Source organism: Amborella trichopoda, chromosome 9 (genome assembly GCF_054954075.1).
Source record: "Amborella trichopoda isolate Santa Cruz 75 chromosome 9, AtrichopodaSantaCruz75HAP2 v2.0, whole genome shotgun sequence".
Lineage (NCBI taxonomy): Eukaryota > Viridiplantae > Streptophyta > Magnoliopsida > Amborellales > Amborellaceae > Amborella > Amborella trichopoda.
Window position 1 is genome coordinate 9088742 of NC_142344.1, and position 23579 is coordinate 9112320.

General features: G+C 38.5%; 1 protein-coding gene across 11 annotated transcripts; it reads left to right on the forward strand.

The window, feature by feature from the left end:
* Positions 1-7721: 7721 nt before the first annotated feature.
* LOC18424197 (Pseudouridine synthase family protein) lies at positions 7722-23512 on the forward strand. 11 transcript variants are annotated; one of them, XR_016041330.1, is made up of 10 exons: positions 7722-8150; positions 8874-9017; positions 10430-10672; positions 16434-16636; positions 16752-16830; positions 21069-21163; positions 21590-21765; positions 21849-21951; positions 22102-22147; positions 23138-23512. XR_016041330.1 is itself a non-coding variant. In XM_011630624.3 (9 exons), exons 1-8 carry the CDS (start codon positions 7794-7796, stop codon positions 22108-22110), a joined length of 1314 nt encoding a protein of 437 aa, XP_011628926.2. In that variant the 5' UTR covers positions 7722-7793; the 3' UTR covers positions 22111-22147; positions 23138-23512. The 11 variants fall into 11 exon arrangements, 2 of the variants coding, with proteins under 2 accessions (XP_011628926.2, XP_088703842.1); XR_016041331.1 differs by having other exon boundaries at positions 21069-21145; XR_016041333.1 differs by having other exon boundaries at positions 16434-16632.
* The last annotated feature ends 67 nt before the right edge of the window (positions 23513-23579 follow it).

Genomic DNA, 23579 nt, shown 5'->3' on the forward strand with positions numbered 1-23579 from the left:
TGTTCACAAATGCCAAAGTCATCTTAAAACGAGGACAGAACCCATAAACAACAAAAATACAACGTAAAATAGTAAATGAATTAAAAACAGATACGCATGGGCTGACGATGAGATAGAAAGAGGACTGAGATAGAAAGCAAAGAGGAGAGATACAGAGAGAGAAAGGGTTGGTCTGCTGATATAAGTGACTGTTTCTTCCTATCTCTATCTCGAACGAGTTCAATCATGGAGAGATGGGCGATGGCGTGGGCCCGCTGTTAAGAAGTGGGAAGAGAGAGAAAGCTAGGCGTGTTGGCGTGGCCTAATCTCTCTCTTCGACCTGTCTAGAGAGAGAAAGAAATCTGCGTGGTCGGAACATGCGTTTGCCACGTGTTTATGATTTGTTTTTCTCTCTCATCTTCGCCTACTTCGCTCCACAAATTGGAGCCACGTTTCAGTACTAATGGACATTATTTTGCTTATGGATGGAGCGTAGTTTATATTTTTCTGCTCCCTCAATCACAGATGATTTATTTGAGACGAATATTTTAATCTAAAATTTTAGAAACCACTTAAGAAATATAATATGGTTATTTTAAAAAAAAAAAATTTAAGTTTTTTAACATTTCGATCTCACCATCTAATAATTGAATAATATTATATTAAAAAATTATATAATAACGAAGCGTTAAATGGTTAAATTAAGACACATATCAAAAATTCATTAAAAGAGGTTATTTTGATACTAAAAACCCATCATCTTGACCTCTAAATGTATGGGCATGAGAAAAAAAAAAATTTTAAATTTAAAAAATAATGTATCTTGTAATATATTATTTAGACTATCAATTTTCAAGAATGTTCACACTCGATCTACACTATTTTTTAATATTTAAATTTTACAATTCAAAATGAAAATAAATTCCACTTGCCATCATAAAGATTTTTATACTAAAACAACATATTTCGATATTATTTGAAAGTGCACCTTATTTTGGTTGTTTATGCCTCTGCCTTATACAAACCATACCCTATATTTAGTCTTGCTGATATTATTTTTTAAAGTGCATAGTGGTCACAATTAGATTTTTTTTTTTTTTTTTTTCTTCTAATATTAATATTAAGTTGAAAAAGTTACATTCCCAAATTCAAGGTTCTAAAATCAATTCTAGATGGATTTTATCCAAGGGAACATATGAACATTCTACTCCCACATACATGGAATATCTTTTGGCTTTTTCGAGTGTTGTGCATAGCAGTCATTGTACGCAACGCTTGGTCTCGAAAGGCTGCCATTTCGGCGTGGTTGGGTTTGAACTTTGAACCGAATTTTGTGAACCAGGAAAGAAGCCACAAAGTTTCGCTTTTCGAAATTTGATTATAGAAAGAAACAGCTGGACGATGGCCCACCCATTTTGTTTACACCAGTTTATTTGAAAAGTCGGCCGGCCGGTCCTTCTAGACATTTGGTTTGAATTAACAGATCATCGATCTAGATCAGTGAATGATTATCATAATGTGGTAATCATTCAAAAAATAATAAAACATATTAAAAAAATTAAAAAAATAATGAAAATAATCATGGATGGAAATTGGGTGATTTGGTTAGTTTGAATTACTCAGCTCCCTAATAAGACCAGGCAAGTCCATTTAATTCCGTTTTGGGTTTAGTCTTTCTTTCCTTCCGACCTATTCTTAATTTTGATAAAGAATTAGGTCGGTAAAGACGATGCACAATTTGAACCAGAGATTTCCGGTCCAAATCGTCATTTTCTTAAACATTGTTTACACTTCATACCAAAGGGTGCCATTCTGTGTTTTTTCCCTATTAATATTCAATCTTATATGTGACAACTAGTTGCTTAACGGGAGAATAGACAACGAAATAGGATAGTATTTATTCCATTGCAATTAAAATGTTATGGCGCATTTGACACGCGCAATTTATGGGAGAGGAAGGGAGCCTCCCATTTACTATGGCAGAACGTCTTTCCATCATTTTTTACAAAAATAGGCTTGTTTTAACCTTAAAAATGAGGTATGCAGAATGCGGCCCTTCCAAAATCTCCGTGCGATCAAATGTGGAAGTGGGATGTTCCACTCCTACTTCCAACATCTCCATGTTATCAAACACGCCCTTAATGTTCTTGTATTATACGTCCCATTTTAGTTGTATCAATGCAATTACCTTAAGCATGCACCCTTAGCACGGTCCACCACTAATTTTACTTCTCAATTAAGGAATAATTTTTTTTAAAATAAGGTTGCTCTGTATATTATAGAACAAAAAAAAGCATGTTTTAAAAATCCATCAAAGAAGGTTGTTTCAATGCTGAAAACTTTTATAATAGATCATCTCGATCTCGACCTTGAGGTATCGTGATGTACTAAAAAAAAAAAGTCTAAAAATGCTACATCTTGTAATACATTATCTTAACCATCTACTCTCGAGATTTTCATGTGATTGTAGATTTACTCAATCTATAATACCTTTTAAATTTAAATTTCATAATTTGATATGAATTAGTCTTTTAGGTCATAATTGAAATTTCTCATACGAAAAATTACATCTTTCCATGAGCTTTGGATGTGTGCCCTACTTGGATCGTTTGAGGTTGACACGGAAGTGGAACTCCTTGCGGTAAAAGCACAACCAATGAGGCTATTTTGGCCTTTAAAGTTTAAACTTTTAAGGGCATATAATATATTCATGCGGGAGCACATTCGTGTAAATGAGCTTTTTCTTATATGTTCTTTGGTGTGCAATGATTGGGAAAAAAGGAGAGATCAATGTGCTGATTAATAAATAAGCCGACATCCTGATCGTCGTGGTGTTTTTCAGTGAGGATTCACGAACATTATTATTATACTTGCATCCGGAAAGCAACCAACTATCGTGTATATGAGTCCGACGCGATGACCGGGCTCTATAATGCTCGAAAGCAATGATTTTGAAAATGGATCAGTGATATGGCTCGGACAATAGAAAAGTTGGTTAAAATCGGTAAGTTGGCGGTCCATATCGTTGGTTTATTGTGTGGAAAAAATAGTAAATCGGTAAAAAAACATACAACAACAATGAACCGAACGAAAATCGGTTTGGATAAGTGAATCAACATTTTTACTATAACAAAAATGCGATTTTTTTAATGTAACAAATCGATGGTTCTTTTATAGACCAAATTTTTTTTTTTTTTTTTTGACTGAATAGGTACGGAGTGACTGATTCTCGAGTCGAAACAAGTGATTATGTGTTGGCCCGACGTAAATGATAAGGTGATTGACCGATCATCGAAATATTAGAGTACCAAAAGTCTCAATAGAAGGATGAGCACACCAAGTCCAAACTCAATATATACAGGGCTTGAATGCAGTAGAGCTGCAAATAACTTGTGGCCAGGGTCCCTATGTGCTCACCAGCAAAATCTTGCAGGGGGTCCAACCTCCTTGAAAGCCTGATTAGATTTGTAACTCAGGCTATCAAGTACTTGAATGTGGAAGAGCTATGTTCAACTGATTCACCGACTAATTGGTTGCTTCTAGTTAATAGTTTTGTTATCCATAAGTTATTTGAGTTAAATGATTTAGGGACTTTCCGCTTGTTCTGGATTCCAAATTCATTACATATTTTTATTAAAAATCTAATTTTAGATTAGAACACAAAAAATAAGTACGGGCACTTGCATCTTTTGAGTAAGAAGACTCGAGGCAAAATTGTCACTTCTTCAAGGATTGAAACTTCGAATAGGATTTTTTAATAAAACATCTCTCAGGTTGAGAAGCAAGAACAAGTAAATATATTCAAGTTACTTTGCTCAAGCGACTTATGAGCATCAAATTACCAAAGTGTTTCTCTTTTTTAGTATTACAAACCATATCAATGTCAAATTGAATGTTAACAAAATTCTCGAGGATGTACCTAAATTAAAGGACTTTCGAAAGTAACGAGTTTGTCGGTAGAAACCGTTCATTTAACCACCTCAATAAGTTTTTTAGGATTACTTGACCAAATTACTGACATTTTCTCCAAAAAATTAGCGTACTATTATAGTAAACATCTAATATGGATGCAATATAAGCAAAATTTCATCCACGGTTAATCTATCCATTTTGTTCCTAGTACTATGTCAACCAATCATTATATGTCAAGATGGTTGAAATTGGCTAATTTTCAATCCAAGGGTCAACATAAATACAAAAAAGTTATCGAGGAAGTTATCAAAAAGTTAACAGAAACATGGACAAGTTTAATGTATAATAATAATAATAATAATAATAATAACATCATTGGGGTGAAAATATTTTAATAAATATGGTATGGATCACTTTCCAATTTTAATTTCACTTTGATACCTTTTCAAAATTATTTTAAAAAATACTCAAATTGCTTTGGTTATTCATTCTGATACTCAAAAATTCCTTCTCAAATGTTCAAGATGAGAATCCAAAAATTCCAAATAAGCAGGAGTATTTTGTAATTTGATCCACCCTGAACAAGCAAGGGTACTCAACATTTGGTTGCGGCATGTGAGTCAAATTACTAAAATTCTTCTGCTTGTTCATGCTCCCAACCCTCAAGGGGGATTTCGAATAGGTACTTGAGTGAAATACAAGTTAAAGATAAACCCACTATTTTCTATTAGGATGCTTTAACCACCTTGCGGATTTTATAAATTTGTAAAATTATTAAATTATCCATGAAAGATTAATAGTTTAACATTTAACCAATGTTTTTTTATTCAAATTCAAAATAACCATAAAATAACATGCGACCTTGAGTTGAAATGTTCCGTAAGTTCTTAAAGGAAAAACATTTATGTAAGGTTGCAATCTTATACTATAGAAGTAAGGTGCACCTCAAAAATCCGTGTTGAGAATTTAGAAAAACTTTCAATTAATTATCTCGACCTTGAGATATATGAATATAAAGAAAAATAATAGTTCCAAGTCCTAAAATAATGCATCTTATAGCAAGTAAAGTACACATTCTATTTTCAAGATTCTCAAGTATCTATAGATGTGCTTGTTTTTGCATGAAGTATGAAATTTTAAATTTCATAGTTAAGATTAAACATGGATTTTCAAGTAATCGCAAGGTTTATGCATAAGGTGTGCATCTTATGCAAACCTCACCTATTAAATAGTTTATGGATTAGGTGAAGTTTACATAAGGGGCCCTCCTTATACTATAGAAGTGAGGGGCACCTCTAAATTTTGTCTAAAGATATAGTTCCGGTGACATATACCTTTTGAGGACTTTAAAATATATTTTCACCTATATTTGTGATATTTAAAATTTCAAAATTGGTACAGATCGAGTAGATCTATAAACATTAAAAAATATTGAAAATAATGGTCTAGAAAACTTGTAACAAGATGCATTATTATTTTTTTGACAAAGGCTCCAAATTTTTATTAAAGCAGTTAATCAAATGAGATTAGGCAAAAGATAGCAAAAGAAAGGGCAGAGAAGCCCCGCCTTTAGCCAGGGAATCAGCTAAAGCATTTGCCTCGTGGTACACATGAGAAAAGGAAACCGATAGGGCGGCAGAAAGGTCCATGATTTCCAGCCAAGTAGACTGAAGCTTCCAAGAGATACATCATTCCTTCTTGCACCAACTAATGACATTTAAGGAGTCACCTTAAAGAATACAGCTCTGACCAAGGTCTTAAAAGATAAAAAATTTTAAACCTTGCAATAACGAAGCAAGCTCCGCACGATTAGCAATGGCATGGCCTAAGGGACCAGCATAGGAAAACATGATCTCTCCCAAACTATTGCGCAAGACCCCCCCCAATACCTGCCAAACCAGGATTGCCTAGCGAAATATCGTCAAAGTTCATTTAGAAATGCCCCTCCTCTGGTGGTGTCCAAAAGCTCTGAGGTTTCATCTTGACTTTACCCATGAAGAAACGATTAGGTAAATTAAGCATTACATCTGAGAGAAAAATACCCCATCCCTCCTTAGTGACCGAAAGCCAATGCCATAAAGAGAGCTTGACGTTATCAATCAACCAAGCATCCGAGAGGGTTCACCCCTTCAAAAGTACGCCTATTCCTCTCTTTCCAATTTTCCCATAGCACCGCCCCTCAAACAATTTGCCAAACCGTACAACCACTGGCTGGTAAGTGGGGAAACGCTAGTTGACACACAGTATCCACGACTGACATGGGAATGGTGGCATGGATCCCAAGTAATCCGAAAAACCAGTACCAAATTTTGGAGGCAACCTTACAGTGAATGAAAAGGTGATTCCCCGTTTCCTCATCCATTTTGCACATCAAACAAATGTTAGGTAATACTTTATCTCTCTTTATCAAGTTGTCAACAGTTAATGTTTTATTTTGGATGGCGAGCCAAAGAAAAACCTGCACCTTATGGGGGATCTGCCATTTCCAAATTGTAGCTGTGAGGGGTAAAAACCACGACCATCGGTCATGGAACAAGAGTCTATAGTAAGACTTAAACCAAAAAAAGATCATCACATTCAAGTTCCCAGATAAGATCGTTCCGATGGCCAGGGAAGATGTAAACCTTCTCCAATAGGCCCAAAGATATGGCCACCGATCGTAAGCCTCACGACTAAGACGATTGTACATGAATGAAATATTCCGGACAACGTTAGGGCCTGTACAATCAAACACCTCATCAACCATGGCATTCGGGTGGAGAACCTTAGCAAAGAGAACAGGGTAGCACAGCTTCAGTGGGACGTCACCTAACCACTTATAGTGTCAAAATGAAATCAAAGCACCATTCCCCACATTCCAATGGAAATGGCTTGCAATCATCGATTTGCACCTATAAATGGGCTTCCACAAAAAAGAAGCTTCACATAGGCAGCTGCCTTCTAACCACATGCCAAACATGTCCATCCTGTATTTTGAAGTTAGAACCTCAACCCAAAGTTGATTAGGATATTGGAAGCTCCTTCACTACCATTTACAGAGCAAAACCTCATTCATGTATTTAAGTTTGCGAATGCCCAAACCACCTTCACTCTTAAGGGTGCAAACCCGTTCCCATCTAAAGAATACTATTTTCTAGAGGATTTTGAGGTGCACCTCACTTTAATAACATAAGATCGATACCTCATATAAAGTTTTACCTTATAATAAACCATGTGAAATTAACATTAAAAAAAAAAAACCATTCATAGTTCCTCAAGGACGTTTAAAGTTAAAACCGAATTAGTTGTAAGCATTTATGTTATGTATAAGGAGGTCACATTCATTTTTAGCTGTTAAATTTGAAATCCGAAGGTTGAAAATGTGTTATTGATCATGTTCAAAGTTGAAACAATTTTTTTTTTCAAAATGTGTGACATACTTTAAAACTGTCTGATTTGAGTTATAAAGGCTATGGTTTCTTGTGGCATTCTTGTTTTAAAAATAAATGGTCTTGTTGTATACAATTCCTAAATAAATTCTTCGTCTACTTTTTTCAAACAAAATGCATTTATACAAAGGAAAAGTTATTTGTGAGTATGTGGGTGTAAGAGCTCCCTGCACCAACATCCATCTTGGATACGGGAACCACGAGACTAAAATGATTTTAGATGGTGTATAAATTTTCCTTAAAAAAGTCATATTTATAATATGAAAAGTTTTATTTTTGTTCATATTCATGATTATCTTAACCTAGATCAGGATTTTCTAAGATTTTGGATTAAAAATACCTTTTTAAGATAAATTTAAGTGGGGCCCGAATATATACAGCATGCGTCGGCTGTCTCATAGATGCCCATCCTTACGCAAGTTCTGGTTTGGAAAATGAATTTGTGAAGTTTTGGAACTACGAGTCGTGGGCCTCATGGCCATTGTCCTCTTTTCTGTAAAGCCTCCTTCGATTCTCTTTCCTCTCCACTCCACTCCATCGAAAACCCTAAACCCCGCTTCTCTCCTTCTCTTCCGCAACGCTAGATCAAATTCTTACCATTCTGCTGTAGGTAACAATGGCGCAATTGAACCAGAGGAAGAAGTTCATGGCCACGGAGGTCGGGCAGAAGGCTATGGAGGGCTTCAGTTTGAAAGCAGCGTGGCGGTTGGATCAAAGAAGGAACGGATCGATTCATGGCTCTCTGCTCGCATTGGCGATGTTAGCAGGGCTCGTATACAGTCGAGCATACGCCAGGGGTTCGTCAAAGTGAATGGACTCCCTATAACTAAGGCAAGCTTAAATTTTAACTACTTCCATGGTTTTTAGGGTTTGAAGGAGCTCTTTCTCTCTTACAAACACACACACTTGGGCCTATTCATAGTGAACTTCTTTGTCTACTTGTTTCACTATTACTGGCTTCCTCTCGCCTTTCTCTGAGGACAAATGAGTTTGCACTTATATAATACATAAATTCTATCAATGGGTGGTGTATTTTTGCATTGAAAAACTACTAGGAGATTTCAAATTATATCCATTCAAATCATAGTCTTTGGAAAGTAAAAATGTGTGTTATTGTAAAGAGAGGGCTTTAATGGAGGAGTGGAACTCAAGTTTACATACGAGAATGCTCTCTTCTATTGTTTTCATTGAACAAAAGGGAAAAATGGCCTACATGGAGCACGCAAAGTGTACGTTTATGGACAATGCCTGTGAGAGCGTGAGGATACTCGAGGCAGACTTTGCACTGTGCATGCTTTCAAAGGTCCCTTAGTCTATGCACGGGTGTGGGTCGGGCTCACAGCTGGCATTTTTTTGTTTTGGTTTGCGATCGGAGGTCGGTCAGCGGTTGCCGACCAAGTCACACTACATCGATGTAAGAGTGTTGTGTCGTGTGTGATACTGTTGCAAATCAGAATCCCCACAATGCTGTTGTTAGTTGTAATTGTTCATAGCGGTGGAACTCTTAACGCCTTCATGCTTCATTTGTTTATGCCGTGATTTCATTTTTCCCAGGTTTCCCATATTGTCAAAGTAGGCGACATGGTTGATTGCACAGTTTCTCACTTACAACCATTAAAGGCTGAGCCAGAGGATATGCCTTTGGACATTATATATGAAGATGATCATGTTCTTGTTGTGAACAAACCTGCACACATGGTGATTATCTGGTTTAACAAATTCATTCTTTATTTTAGTATTGAAAATTTGTATTTTCTGTTTTGCCTAGTTATAGGAGAATTGGAAAATATGCCATCCACTCTCTGTTGCTTTCATGAGATTTAGTTATGGGAAAATTGGGCCATGTTATGAAAATGCATGGTTGAATGGGAAATTTTATTCTGGTTGAAGACTCAATTCTGTAGCCGTGTAGGGTTAGGTAGTCAATGAAGTAAGCAAGGTGCATTGTTCTCTTAGGAGGTTTTAATGTGAAAGTAGAATGATCGCCTCTGTATGGTGATAAACTAGAACCAAAAATGTTTTATAAAAAAGTCTTTGTCAATCCCTACAAATTGCTTAGTTCTCTAAATCGTCCTAACAATCTCAATGAAAAATCAGCTGCATCAATAACTCCCTCGCATAATAAACATCCAAAGATGATTCTCTTTGCATATTCCAATGTCTACTCATCTACTATTCCAGATTGACCATATGAAGGTTTAATATTCCTAATTAATTTATGAATGAACAAATACCAAACACTTGAGGGGAGACTGCACCTTTTCCATTTACCATGCCAAGTCTTATTTCTATCAAGGGTTACACTTCCCTTGATAGTCTATTTCCTCAAGCCATCTTTTTTTCTGGTCACATGCTAGAGCCATCTAGTCAACATATCTTACATTTTGATAGGAAAGCATCCAAGGATCATGGTTCTTTTGACATTACTGTGTGATAATTTGGTTCTCACCTTACATGTTGTGAAAGATTTAGAGGGGTCCTCTCCAAACCCCTTATGTTCATCCATTGAATCATGTGGCGGGTTATGTTTTTAATCTGTAATAAGATTTTTGGGACAATTTATAGGTCCCAGAACTGCAAATTATTTAATATTAGCATTACTAATTTAATGGTTGATTTAAACAAGGCATCATTTTTATTATTTGTGGCTGAAAATTGACAAATTGCTTTATGTTGGAATTTCTTGTTTTCATGTTTGTATTGTAGATATTTTCCTATCAAAGTTTCGGAATGGCAAAAAAGAAAAAAAAGTCATATAGTGGAAGCACATCATTAAGGAGGCCTATTAAAAAAATAATGGCCTATTCAAATAAGAAGTCGACTAACATAAGATGGAGGCCCTTGTTCAATGCCAACGCTTATTTGAAACACATCATCTCTAAGTGCAGTATCAACCTTGTGCTAGTTGAATGGTTATTTATCAATGGCAAGTTTGCTCTATTATGCATGTCCCCACGTTTGTCTGTTTGATACTCTGATAACCTACATTAGAGTCACATTCATATTATAGGTATTTATTTAGGCTTATATTCATATTGTGGGTATTGATTTATTCGTTACTTGTCGTAATTTTATTACACTTCACCAATTCTCCATGTGTGGTTTTATAGGTTGTTCATCCAGCCCCTGGTAATGCTAATGGTACACTTGTAAATGGCATTCTTCATCACTGTAGACTTCCTGCTTTTGGACTCCCAGATGGCGAATTGACTTCTGAATCAGATGATGAATGCGACAATGGATTAACCATGTTTAATCCAGACCCAATATCCACTCAGTGTAGATCTTCTATTCGCCCAGGCATTGTTCACAGATTGGATAAAGGAACGAGTGGGCTACTTGTGGTTGCCAAGGTGTGTCTTAGTTATCAACAAAATTGTTCAGTCCGTTAAAGTAATACTTATTGCTTGTGTTATTTGTGTGCATTCAAGCCTTGACATCATTAGCTTCCTGGCTATTTAAAATGAAGATGTGAAATAAACATTATCTTAGTAGTCTGTTCCATTCCTACCGAGGGTAGGGGGCCCCTTCCCTGCTGAATTACCCCCCAACTACCACAAAAATAAGAAAAGAAAAGAAAACGAAACGAAAACTTGATACAAGTGCTTGTAGAAGTTCTATGTATCATTCACTTTTTTATGTTTTTGTAAAATGTCGCTGGGATGGGGAACTGAAATTTGTGCATTGTTTAAATGAACAAAATCTAAGAAGATAATTGATTTAAATAACTGGAAAACATTGACTGAAAGCAGAGAATTTAGGATACAGAAAGTAGAGTTGTTGGACCAATTAAAGGGGGCAACATTGAGTGGTAAGTGAACGAGATGGCTGAAGGCAAAGTTGGAGAAATATGCTATGCTGACTGGCTGTGATGTTGCTTCTATAGTTTTTCTCGAAAGACCGGTGTGCAATTGAAATCATCCCTAATGAACCAAGGCAGGGAGAACATAGCAAGGACATGATTGAGTTGAGCTCATAATTGATCACGGATTTGAGGTCAGTTGGGGCCATAGCTGGCTACGAGGATGCCATTCGAGGTCATCCGAAGTGTGAGATAATGAGATGATGACAAAGAAGCTATTGATGCGAGAATTGAGTTGGTTGAATAGTGGGATCCCATATGACCTAGATACAGCTACATGTTTTCTCCCCCAGACCGAACTGATGTCCAGAAGGTCATGCAAGTCACTTCTGGTTTCAATGATAATGTGAGCTGGGGTCCAATTCCCAGATGTTCCATGGCAAAAATTTCATTTGGACAATTTTTTTTTTGGGGACGCATGTAGGTCTGACTCAAATGGTCAGGTAGGGTAGGGGAGGGGAGCATGTAAAATCGTCAAGAACCCCTGGAATTTGGTCTCAAATGGCTTTGGAACTGTCACAGATGGATTTAGGAGGTCCCGAAACCCCTAACCCCTGAATTTTGTCTCAATTGAACACCCATACGTCCAACTCTATAAAAATGGGTGTATGGCATACTATACCAACATTGCAGTCCAAGAACGCTGCCAAAAATGACAAATTTCTGCAACCATGCCCTAAAATCGAGCAAAGTTGATGTTGTTGTAACTTCCGATCCATGAGGTGGATTGGGATGAAATTTAGATATGTTGTACCCCTCGCTGAGCACTTCCATTTAGCATAAGTCCCCCATGATGAACAGTCGGATCGCAAGAGATCTTAGAGAGAAGTTTTCAAGTTTCCATGCTCATGCAAAACACAGTCTTTGCGACATCTCCTTGCTTCTTCGGCCATAACTCGACATCCAACCATCATCTCGGACCCAAAATTGGCACATTTTGATCATGACTTGAAGACCTTCGAGTTGACATAAGAAAAGTCACGATCAGGGTCCGAAACGATGGTCATCCAAGGTTCGCAAGGGGGCAAAACTTTGTGTAGCAGAATTATGGGTTTTTGGCAGCATACTGGACCCATATCTTGGTCGATTGAAAGGATTTTTTCACGTGTTTTGGTGCAATACGATTGGGGCAGCATCCCCTTCGATTTTCCAGTCAGCAAATGCCCAATAAACCTGACATTTTGCACTAATCAATTGAGCAAGTTCTCGGAGAGTTGCATGAAAACCCCAAAAACTTAAAACGGACACAACTGTGTCGAATCTTCAGGATTTTGTGCAAAACTTATGTCAAAATGTTCGTGGTGGTGTCATCTTCATTTTCTAGGTGATAGTTCCATTCTGGCACCGAAAAGTCCAAAAACAAGGCCCCAAACCATGTGGTTGGGAGGAGGCCCTCTTTGAGGGACCTAGTTGTCATCATTTGGGACGTTGTTGATGTCCTTCTCAGTCTTTTTTCCTTTATCTGAATTTCTTTGTATTTTCTCCTTTTTCTTTTTCACCCAATTCCCCCAAACCTTGAGCATCTACCCAGGTTTGGGTGAGCTATATAAACCTACCCCCATCACCCACTAGAAAAAATTCTTTTTGCATGCTTGGATTAGAGAAACTCTACTACCTTGACAGAGGAGAGAGAAAACTTCGGCAAAAGAGTGACTTATTGTTCCCCAAATCCTAACCACCCTTTGACCACGCCCTAGTTGCCTTAACCCAAGCCTAAACACCTTGGTTAAGTCTCTACACTAAACCAAGGTTTGCAAAACCCTAACCCTAACCTATCCAACCTCTAAGCCCTAACCCAAGCCAAGTCTTCTCTTAACCCTAGCCTTAACCAAACTCACCCAGTTCAACGTACCATAACCTACTTGCCTCGACCCATTCAAACTCACTTAGCCTAGCCCATCGAAGCTCGCTTGACCTAGCCTATCTAACCCCACTCGACTTGAGCAATCTCAACCCACCTGAACGCACCTAGTGAACTCACTTGAGCCCACCTAGTACAACCCACTTGGACCCACTCAAACCTACAAAGCCCACCTAGTCTAACTCTTTCGACACTCAAGCCCACCTAGTCCAATCTACCCAAACCCACTTGGACCCACTTGAGCCCACTAAAACCTACTTAGTGGAGACCACTTGAGCTCACATTTCCTAACCCACTCCAAACCAAAACCATTCCTACCCCACCAAACCTAAGCCTAGCCCACACCTCGCTCTACCGAAACCAAATAGCGACGAACCCATAGGAACCCATTGCAATCCGTGCATGTGCAAGCCCTTAGATCGAGTGCGACTCAGTGTGCAAGGGAGTGAAATCAAACCACGCTCTAAGCTAGCTGGCAACAACGACGTAGGCTCGACTCCCCTCCTCCCTTGGCAGTGTTTGGCGCACCTGGGGAGAAGTAGGGGTGTTTAGCTCATAGAGCTCACCCCAGGGTGTTTGGCTCACAAGGCGCACCCTTAGGAGATATTTCTGACATTAGGCCCCCTTGCGCGCTACTGTCCGACAAGTGTCAGAAGACTTTCGACGATATCCAAAGCCAGGATCTAGGAGGGCTATGGCCCGGAATACGTCTAGAACCAACTCCGTTTGAGGTAATTCTTGTACCTTGTACTTTTTTTTACCTCAATAAAATTAACTTTTGTTGGTTTGTCATTCGCACCGCACCGAACGCCTTATCCGCACATACATCTTGGGGCCACGAAAAAGCACACATGTGCATGCGCATGCGACGTTGGGGACCAGCTGACTGGGTATCTCAGGCTTGCATTTGGGGGGATTGAAGGTTGGGGTATAGACGACATAGTGTTAGTTGTTGGATGCATGAAGGAGGGGGCAGTGGATGATCATGTGTCTGGCAAACTGATATGGAATTAGTGGCACGGTTGGGATTCAAATGTTTGAATACAAATTTGAATTTGGAATCAAATTTGCATTTTAGCTGAGTTATGGGTCTAATTTCTTGCTTGTGTTGCCAGCATGGCTAGAGTTTATCATGTGCAGTGGTCAATGGTCCACCTTTAATTAGAGCCATCTAGTTTCCCTTTTCTTCTCTAGCGAAAATTCTCTTCTCGGGGAAGGATGGTAGGGATGGAGACACTAGGTGTTCTCACTTAGGATTGAATGATTAAAGCATTTGTAGTGGGCAGCAAAAGGATAAGTAGTGGGAGGTTGATGTGGTCTTGGCATTACCTAGTGAATGGGTTACAAGTGTAAGACAAGGGTAATGGGTGGGAGTCATGGCTGTATTTTGGGCATGCATATGTTTTTTTTTCTGGGGGAGGGGAAGATTTGCATTGATTTATGCGGGGGGGAAGGAAGGTTGGGGAATAGGTGGCGCGATGTCAACTGTTGGATGCGGGAGGGAGGTATTGGACTGTGGATGGCCAGGGGTCGGCAAAACGACATAAAATTAGGATTAGATTTGGGACGAATTTGATTTGAAATCAAAATTTAATTCAAATTCAAATTTGAAGTCGTCTAAGTTGGGGGTCTAAGCTCTTGCATGTCCCCAGCATGGCTAGAGCTCCATGTGTATGGTGGTCAATTGTCCTCCGTCTTTGATTGGGGTCCATCTCGTGCCTGTACCTTTCCCTTTTCTTCTCTGGTGAAATTCTGGCGGTGGTTCTACTTTCATTGATATGCTTTATTGCATGAACATGACTACATCATTCAGCGTCCGAGATTAGGTATGGGGTATCTGATTCCTCATGAAATAGAGGATTTGGTTGGCACGACTATAATATGAAAGGACTACCAAATGTAACAACGTTTTACTAGTATCAATTTCACGATAAGTACCAAGAAATAATCAGTTTTTGGCTGAATCCTTGATTTTTCTTTTTTTGAAATGACTGAATCCATAGATTATTCCAAAGCTCCATTGACATTTTCAAAACTCACATGCACCTAATGAAAACAAAAAGAAGAAGATCAAATCTCTTAAATGATGTAATCAAAAGTTCATAAACAAGAAAAAGAATCAAGGAGAATCTGTATCAGTATATAGGTCGATAATGTCCGACATGTGTATGACACTAAATCTGACAATCCATGTAAGACGTAGCAAAGATAATACGCCTCCCATTGGAAAAGAATCTTCTGGTCTTTAGTGCAGAGGCTGAGCTTGATGATGCTTGAACGAGGGTTAGGGATGAGAACGCCTGTGAGCTATGAGGAAGGGCTTAGATTGGAAGGAAAAGGGAGTAAATGGTTTTGGGCTGGAAGTGAGTAGAGGGCGTGGTGGATTAGGTGAGCTTGAGGGGAAGCCTATTTTCGTTAGAGGCTTGTTGGACAGATAGGGGGGTTTGGTAGTGGTAGGGGTTAGGATGGGGTAAAAGTAACAATGAGAGAATAGAGGAGAAACAATGGAGAAGGGGATGGCCAGGATTTGCTGTAAGGGAGCTGTGTAGAAAGAAGGTGGGTGGTTTGAAGTAGTGTAGGAAAAATCAAATTGGAACGGTTAACCGGACATGGGCTTGGAAGCGGTTCAACCGGCCTAATCGGTAAACCTGCTGGTTCAACTATTCTAACCGGGCAAGTCTTAGGTGGTCAAAAAAGTGTTAAAAAAAATACAAAAAAAAATCTAATAAAATATGAAAAGGATATTTAACGAATGATTAAACAAAGCACATCCAAATGAAGTTAAAAATTAATGAAGAAATGGATTTTATTTATTTTTGAATAATAATAATGAGTTAGAAATAGTTAATGTTTTAGGTGTTATTTTAGGTTTAGTCAAATCTAGTACGGGAAATGAGCTAGGAAAAAAAAAAAAAAGGATTTTAAAGAATTGATTTATGCCCAGGGATATTTTTGAATTTTTTTGAGAAAAATGAGAAACTATAAAAATAAGTATTAATGGCCAAAACAATTTCCAATCTTTGCCATAATGGTGAAAAACATTAAAAAGCGAATTACAAACAAAATTCCTTTTTTTTTTTGGATTTTATATAATTGTTTTTAAAAAATACCCAGCCAGTAACCAAAACCAGCCAAAACCAGAGCCGGCCACTGGCCGGTTCTGATCTGACCGGGTGGTTACCCATTAGACCGCCCTTTTTTCCTTAAAGGGTTTGAAGGCCATGGGAAAACGCCGGAGGTACTATACATGCTTTTATCTTCCCATGCTATTTCAATCAGGAAGAGTTTCCCAACATTCTTTGTTGTTATTCAGCTAAGTGTCAGAGAACTCAATATTGCAATTTAAATTGATACTGCTTACATTTTCATTATAGTTTCTTCTTTACTGCAGAATGAACATTCCCATGCCCATTTATCTGAGCAATTTAAGCTCCATACAATTCATAGACAGTACATCAGCCTTACGTGTGGTGTTCCTTCTCCAAGTAATGGATGCATTGAGATCCCAATAGCTCGTGATATGAATAACAGGATCCGCATGGCTGCTGTTTCCGGGCAAAATAATACCAGGAAAGCTCGCCTTGCTACCAGTAGGTGTATTCATTTTCCTCTCCTGATCACTCCTTAGTTCTTGGGCTAGTTGTTTTTTATAAGCTGCATTTGTTGAGTTTGTAAGTTCCTTGTACTAATGTTGTTATGATTAATTTAGATACCATGTAATGGAGGTTCTTGCTGGAGGTGGTTCTGCCCTCGTGGAGTGGAGATTACAAACTGGACGGACCCATCAGGTACTATAGTACCAGGTTCTTTTTGTTTAACAAAAATGTTTTAAACATTAGGCATTGTGTACTATAAAGCGGCTATTTATGTTTGGTACAAGAAGGTCACAAACACCTTTAGCCATTAGATGAGAAATTTGACAGTTTGTGGTGTGTCACACAATTTGGGAAAATTTCTTAGAACTTTGAGGCAGGCCAAAGGCACACCCTCAATCACTCGATTTTGTATCCAATGGCTAATAATGATTGTGGTGGTTCTGCCCTCATAGAGTGGAGATTACTAACTGGACGGATCCATCAGGTACTATAGTACCAGGTTCTTTTTGTATAACAAAAATGTTTTAAACATTAGGGATTGTATACCGTAAGGCAACACCTTTGGCTTGTGGTGTGTCACAAAATTTGGGAAATTTTTTTTTAGAACTTTGGGTGCCGGCCAAAGGCACACCCTCAACCACTTGATTTTGTATCCAATGGCTAATAATGATTTTGACCTCTTTGTACCACACATAATTTGTATCTTATACTTTCCCTGAACATTATATCTTTTTCTCTGTCCATGTATTATCTAATAAAAATGTACAACTTTCTTTAGTGTGGGTGGGCATCACTTGAACTCATGACGACAAGGTTTGAACAGCTGCCTTTCTGTTGAGCTGTGGACTTGATCCTAAAAGGGATAGTACGTTGTGATCAATTACTAGATCAAATGTGTGGTCATAAATGTCATCACTGATGATGATGGGGAGACAAGGGGGCATCCAATTGTAGTTCTGTCTCTCTTTTGCTATCCAACATTGATTGAATGGTGATGATCCCATGGTTATCAGGATTTATTTTCCCTTCTCTGAATGGAACCATTAAAGCATAAATAATAATCTAAATGGTATTATTAATTAGGCAATTTTCTCTTGAAGGCCTGATGTTAGTGTGAGGCCTGAATTTTTTGTGGTTTTAATTTTTTGACTTTAAGTTTGAAATTTCTTAGAGAACACCATTATTATTTTTATTAGTAATGTGCACTAAGAGCCACAAAATTCGTTCTCATTAAAAGCAAGACAATTAGATGGAGCTAATGATTGGTGTATATATATATATATATATATATATATAAATAGGCACCCACAAGCCAGCAACCTGTGTGGGTCCAAAAAATGGTGGCGACCCCTAAGGGTCTCAAAAAACGCTATACAACATAAGAAAACATTAAAAGTGTACAAAATGTTGGGGGTTTTGTGCTCAAAATGTTGGTCAAAAAGTCCCCCTAAAGGTCTTCCGTCCGTGAGGCTCCCTCCTTAGCGAGGGTGTCAGTTGCGGCGTTGCCTTCCCTCCAAGTATGCCTCCGTGAAACGTGAGTATCCCTGCAAATTTGGAAAATTTCGTCAAAAATGTTGTCCAGTCTCCATGGGCAAGGTGAGGCTTTAGAGGCCCATGACAGAACATTTTTGGAGTCCTGCTCTATGACCAACAATGGGCTCTGGGTGGGGTTGAAACTTCTGAAGCCTTCAAGTAGTGTTGGAGTTGGCATGGCCAATTGAGCTCTTTAAGAGAATAGGATGCTGCCGTACTTGCCTCTGAATAGGCCCCCGATGCCAGCAGGGCCAGGGTTGCCCAGGGAGCAACCGTCGAATTTGAGCTTGGTTTTGGCCGGTCTCCGGCGGTCTCCAGAGGGAGGCATGAGGAATTTGGTGGGGCCTGAGATAGGGTAGTGCAGATCGGCCTTGGTGGAAGTCCGAGTAGGAGCAGTGCAGGAAGTGTTTGCTGTTTTTGGCCCAAAAGGTGACAAGGGTCTTGATGTTATCTTTCGGAGCCTCAACCAATGACAAGGGTCTTGATCTTTTCTTTCAGAGCCTCGACCAATGACAGGTATATTTTAAGTGTAAATTTATTCTGTGTGACGTCACCCACATATAAAAGATCTGTGACTGTTGTTTCCCAACTGTCCAATCTAATTGAATGTCGAGAATAGCACCAGTTAAAACGTAAAAAGAAAGGTAAACTTGGCATCTATCTCTCAGCCAGTTGCCCTATTTAACCCAACAAATCTTCATGCCTCTCTCTATGCACCTGTCTCTCTCTGACTCTCATCCTCTCTAGCCTTACCTCCTTTATTCTCCTTCGCTCTCTCTCTTTCTTTTGTCTCCAACACGCCCCCCCCCCCCCTCCCCTGCCTCTCCCACTTGGAGTAAATCCAATCTCCCAAATTGACATGACAACCATTGACATCACAAAAAGAGCACCTCACTTCCTCAACCCCATTTTTTATTTTAAATTGTTGAAGCTTCTGAGCAGAGAAATAAAGGCCACCCAACCTTAAGGCTTGCTCTGGGGCTAAGAGAGCATTCCTCGTGCATATCGCAGACTTGAGCTAATTTTCAGGCTAAGAGAGCATTCCTCGCGCATATCGCAGACTTGAGCTAATTTTCAGGCTAAGAGAGCATTCCTCACGCATATCGCAGACTTGAGCTAATTTTCCATTAAAGTAGTAAGCCATCTTGAAATCTCTTTGCTGTGGTTATCACACACAAGCTCTCAATAATAGCGCCTTTGTTGGCTTCCAAAATATGATTGACTCTGGAACACCACAGTTATGAAGCCTTTAGGCATAAAAAAGCAGTGAAGTTGCATATAAGATTGGAAAAAAGACCATCAAGGAGAAGGAGGGTGATGATAACCCATTCTAGGACTGCATAGACAGGGAGGAGAGTCAGTTCAGAAGAGTTTTGTGAACCGATTCAAACTTGTTAGCTTCCATGGCTCCAGAGTGTGAACTGAGAAGGTCTATGAATGGAAGTAGAGAGGGAAAGGTATGAGATTGGTTTAATAATAAAGTTAAGGGTATATTGGGAGGAGATTGGAGGTATATGCAATAGAGAGAGAAAGAGAGATGAATTATGGATAAATTTGGAGAGAAAGGAGGTATCATGTGCCGTGGAGAGATAGAATGGGTTTTCGGGAGAGAGTGTCTCTCAGAAGTAGATGCTCTCTGAGTTGGAAAAACCAAGAAAGAGAAGATGAGAAACACGGTCTTCTCTCTTAGAATGATTCAATGGCTGTTGGGACTGAGAATTGCCCACTTAGAGCATCTAAGGAAAAAGTCCACTCTTGAAGAAACAAAGAAAAGGACGTTAGAAACAGATTTAGGGAGAGGGGCTAGCAGGGAGAAACCATCCTTGAATTGGGAATACAGAGAGAGAGAGAGAGAGAGAGAGAAAGAGAGAGAGAGGGGGAGCTTAGAGAGGTGGGAAGATTTTGTTGTGCCACAGGCCAAGTTTACCACATTTTGACTGGTGCTATCCCTACCATCCATTTAAATTGGCCGTCTGGGAAACGCCGGTTACAGATCCACAAAGGAAGGATGCTCAAGGATAGAGCGAACAAACGGAATCAAAATCCTCTTTTAATAGGTTACAGTGAATCACAACAACCTAGAAAAACAGGTTGATCTGACAAAAAATCCAAAAACTTTAAACCAAAACTCCAAAACAAGTGCTAATCGATTGCTATCGCTGCTGCTTCTTTGGCTAAGACGTCAGCTTCTTGTTTTCCTTCCCTCCAAGAAGCATCCACATGATGGACATATTCCTGCTAAGGAATTCAATCTCGTCAAACAAGTGTGCGAACTGCCAAGGAGAAGAGGAGGAGGGGAGATTCTGCCCCCAAGAAACAGTATTCTTGGAGTCTCCCTCGATGATGAGGGAGTGCAGTTGGAGTGGGATTGCAAGTTGAGGCGTTCCAAGAGTCTTCCTATATTTTAGAGGGTGGTGCATATGTGGGTCGCTTTGTAGCACCTAAGGATGATGACACATAGCACTTTTTTCTTTCTTTGTAAATGTTCGCCTGTAATCATGACATAGCACCTATTCAGTAGTTGAGCTTAATATGAAAATATTTAGTACAAGTCTTTAGATTTGTGTTTTTATAAGTTTGAGAATAAGATATATTTTGGCTTCCTTATTTATATAGGGCTTATCTCTTTCCCAAAATATATTTTTACTAAATCGAGAGAAAGTCTTCCTTCTCTTCATAATTAGTGGATGAGTTTTTATCTCTCTGTTAAGTAATATATGAGTTCTTCATGTTAATCTCTTTCCTTGATTTCATTAAAAACTTTAATCTAATTAGAAATGACTCTTTTCTTTTCCATGTCTCATCTGTTCCTCCTTATATTAATGTTGGATTTGTTATATTCAAACTTTGAAATCACGGGTGTCTTGTTCCTGCTAATCCTCACCCTGTTGTCGCAGCATTGTGGATGCATGGGTGTTGTATGGTTGCTCCTAAGTTTAGCTCAATTCCACAGAGGCATGCTGAAAACACATAGGTGTGGCCACTATTTCAGGTCACTTTTGTGCACTTAAAACTCAAGTTTCGGAAAGATGCAATTCAAAAGTGAAGAATGAAATGAATACCCCTTAACAAAAAAAAGAAAGAGAAGATGACTTTGTAATCTATACTTAAATATCTGCTCTCTGGAAGTGAAGAGATCATGGCATCATGTTTCATGTTCCCCCATTGCTTAGTAATACAACATAGGCTCACTAATGGAGATTCCTCAGGATTTTGGTTTTAAAAACCATGCATTGTTCATAAATATAAGTTCTGTAGGTTTAGGTTGTGTGGTGATTTGGTTCTTATATGGAAATATTAACACATCATGAAGTTTGCGCGGTATGGTGATTTGGTTCGTTATATGGATATATTAACACTTCATGAAGTCTGTCTCTATGATATTTACCTCTTTAACCAGAGTGGTTATTCTCTCTAGATCCGAGTCCATGCCAAGTACATAGGGAACCCTCTATTGGGTGATGAAGTTTATGGAGGAACCAAAAGCATGGCACTTTCAAGACTTCGGCCCAGAACTCCATCACATTATCATGGCCCTCTATCTCAGCTTGTCTCCAATCTGCAAAGGCCCTGCCTCCATGCTTTTTCTCTTGGGTAATTAGATATTTCTCTACAGTTTTACGCACGGTTGCTCATTTTTCACATATTGGTCACTTCTTTTGCCTATTCTTTTACAGGTTTAAACACCCTCATAGCGAAGAAAATGTCCTGTTTACATGCCCACCGCCTCCTGACTTCGCCGAAGTCTTACGCCAGCTACAAAGCATCAAATCCAGCAATGTAATTTTTATATTTCCCATTTCACATAAACAGGAAACTGTGGATATCTTTATACTTGCACTGGATTCTTGTTTGATGATTGCTGAATCTTTTTGGACTTCTGATAATTCCCTTATTTAATGTCCCAATGATGTTTTATTTCTATTTTAGGTTCGGTGAGTCTTGTCTGGGAGGTGGGCTCAACCATGCATTATGGGTGAGTATATTTAGCTGTTGAGGGAAGATTTGACATGGACCAAGTGGTCCATGTGGTCCATGTTATGCATGTTGGCCAATCCTCCAAACAACATGTTAGAGGGTTTTTTAGGAAAATTTCAAGTACTTATTGACCTTGTAATGATTCAAAGGAAAAAAAAGGGTAGTGTCAATTAAAGTGTCAAATTACCTTACAAAATCATTAAGGGAATCAAATCATAACATTAGGAGTATCCCTTTTAAAAAGGTATAGTAAAAAATAGCACATAGTTCATTCTCAGGGGCATTTTAGTAATTTATTCCATTTAATTGGCCCAAGCCAAATGAAAAAAATCCCGTAGTTGTCCAAGTTAGCAACATGGAATTGTCAAATGATTACAGTACCATTGGTTGTTCAGGATTAGCAACACACAGCTCACTTTTTTCATTCCATGTTGCTTTTCATTTGTTTGGGCTACTAAAGTGGAATCTTCATACTTGTTTATGTTTCCCAATCCTGAATAAAGGCAATTTGGTTATTTTTTACTTATATTTTTTAAGAGGCACCTCAGTCAAATTTAAACTTTAAAAGTAATGCTCCTCATTTTAATAAGGATGATTTGCCACATTTAATAATTTTGTAAGGTAATTTGACCCTTTAATTGACAGTTTCCCAAAACAAATTGTATTTGAGCTCTTAAAAAACTTTGGATCTTATCGTAATGGATCGGTCCAGTGGTGTTGTTAGAATAGGATCTAATTTGGATCACATTTTGGTACTCCAATTGAATTTTTCTATATCAATCTTAGATATGAATAAATACATTTGAGGGTTTTGAGGTCAAGCAAATTCCCCTAAATAATGTTCCAGGGATTGGTCAAGGTGTACTATGCGGATCACTTGGTCCATGTAGAGTTTTCCCTTAGTTTAAGGATTTCATGAAGATCTGGGTAAGTGGACTCTAATTATGCACCCAAATTGCTAAGTTTGGTTCTTTCCTTGCTTCTGCAGAATCATGGTGGCCTTGGTGATCAAACTGCTTCGCTGAGTTTGTTTCTTTGCTGAGACTATCCCCCTCTTCTCAACCCATTTCTCACTGTTTGTGTTCCCATGGTTGAACGGGGACTGATTATTGGCAGTGATATCTGTTTATTTCACAGAGTTGATTGTGTTTTCATACACTAGTGATTCTGTTTACTTACAACAGTGAGTCTCATCATTTTGTATTGCAGTGAACAACTACTTTTTATGTAATGAAGCTCGACATCGGAAGGCACTGCTAGTTTGCATCTATAGATCTCACCATTTATCTCTATTGTAATTGATTAAACAGAACTATTTTGTAAATGAATTAATTTATAAATGCTTCACCTCATGTTCTCTCTCTCTCTCAAGTTCCTACTTATATCTCAAGGTTGGATAGCCTCTCTCTCTCTCTCTCTCTCTCTCTCTC

Coding starts and splice junctions, on each gene's coding strand:
- LOC18424197 (XM_088847716.1), top strand. CDS start 7,794: ATGGCCATTGTCCTCTTTTCTGTAAAGCCTCCTTCGATTCTCTTTCCT. Junction 10,673..16,433: donor GGCTACTTGTGGTTGCCAAG/GTGTGTCTTAGT, acceptor TCTTTACTGCAG/AATGAACATTCCCATGCCCA. Junction 16,637..16,751: donor GCTCGCCTTGCTACCAGTAG/GTGTATTCATTT, acceptor TGATTAATTTAG/ATACCATGTAATGGAGGTTC.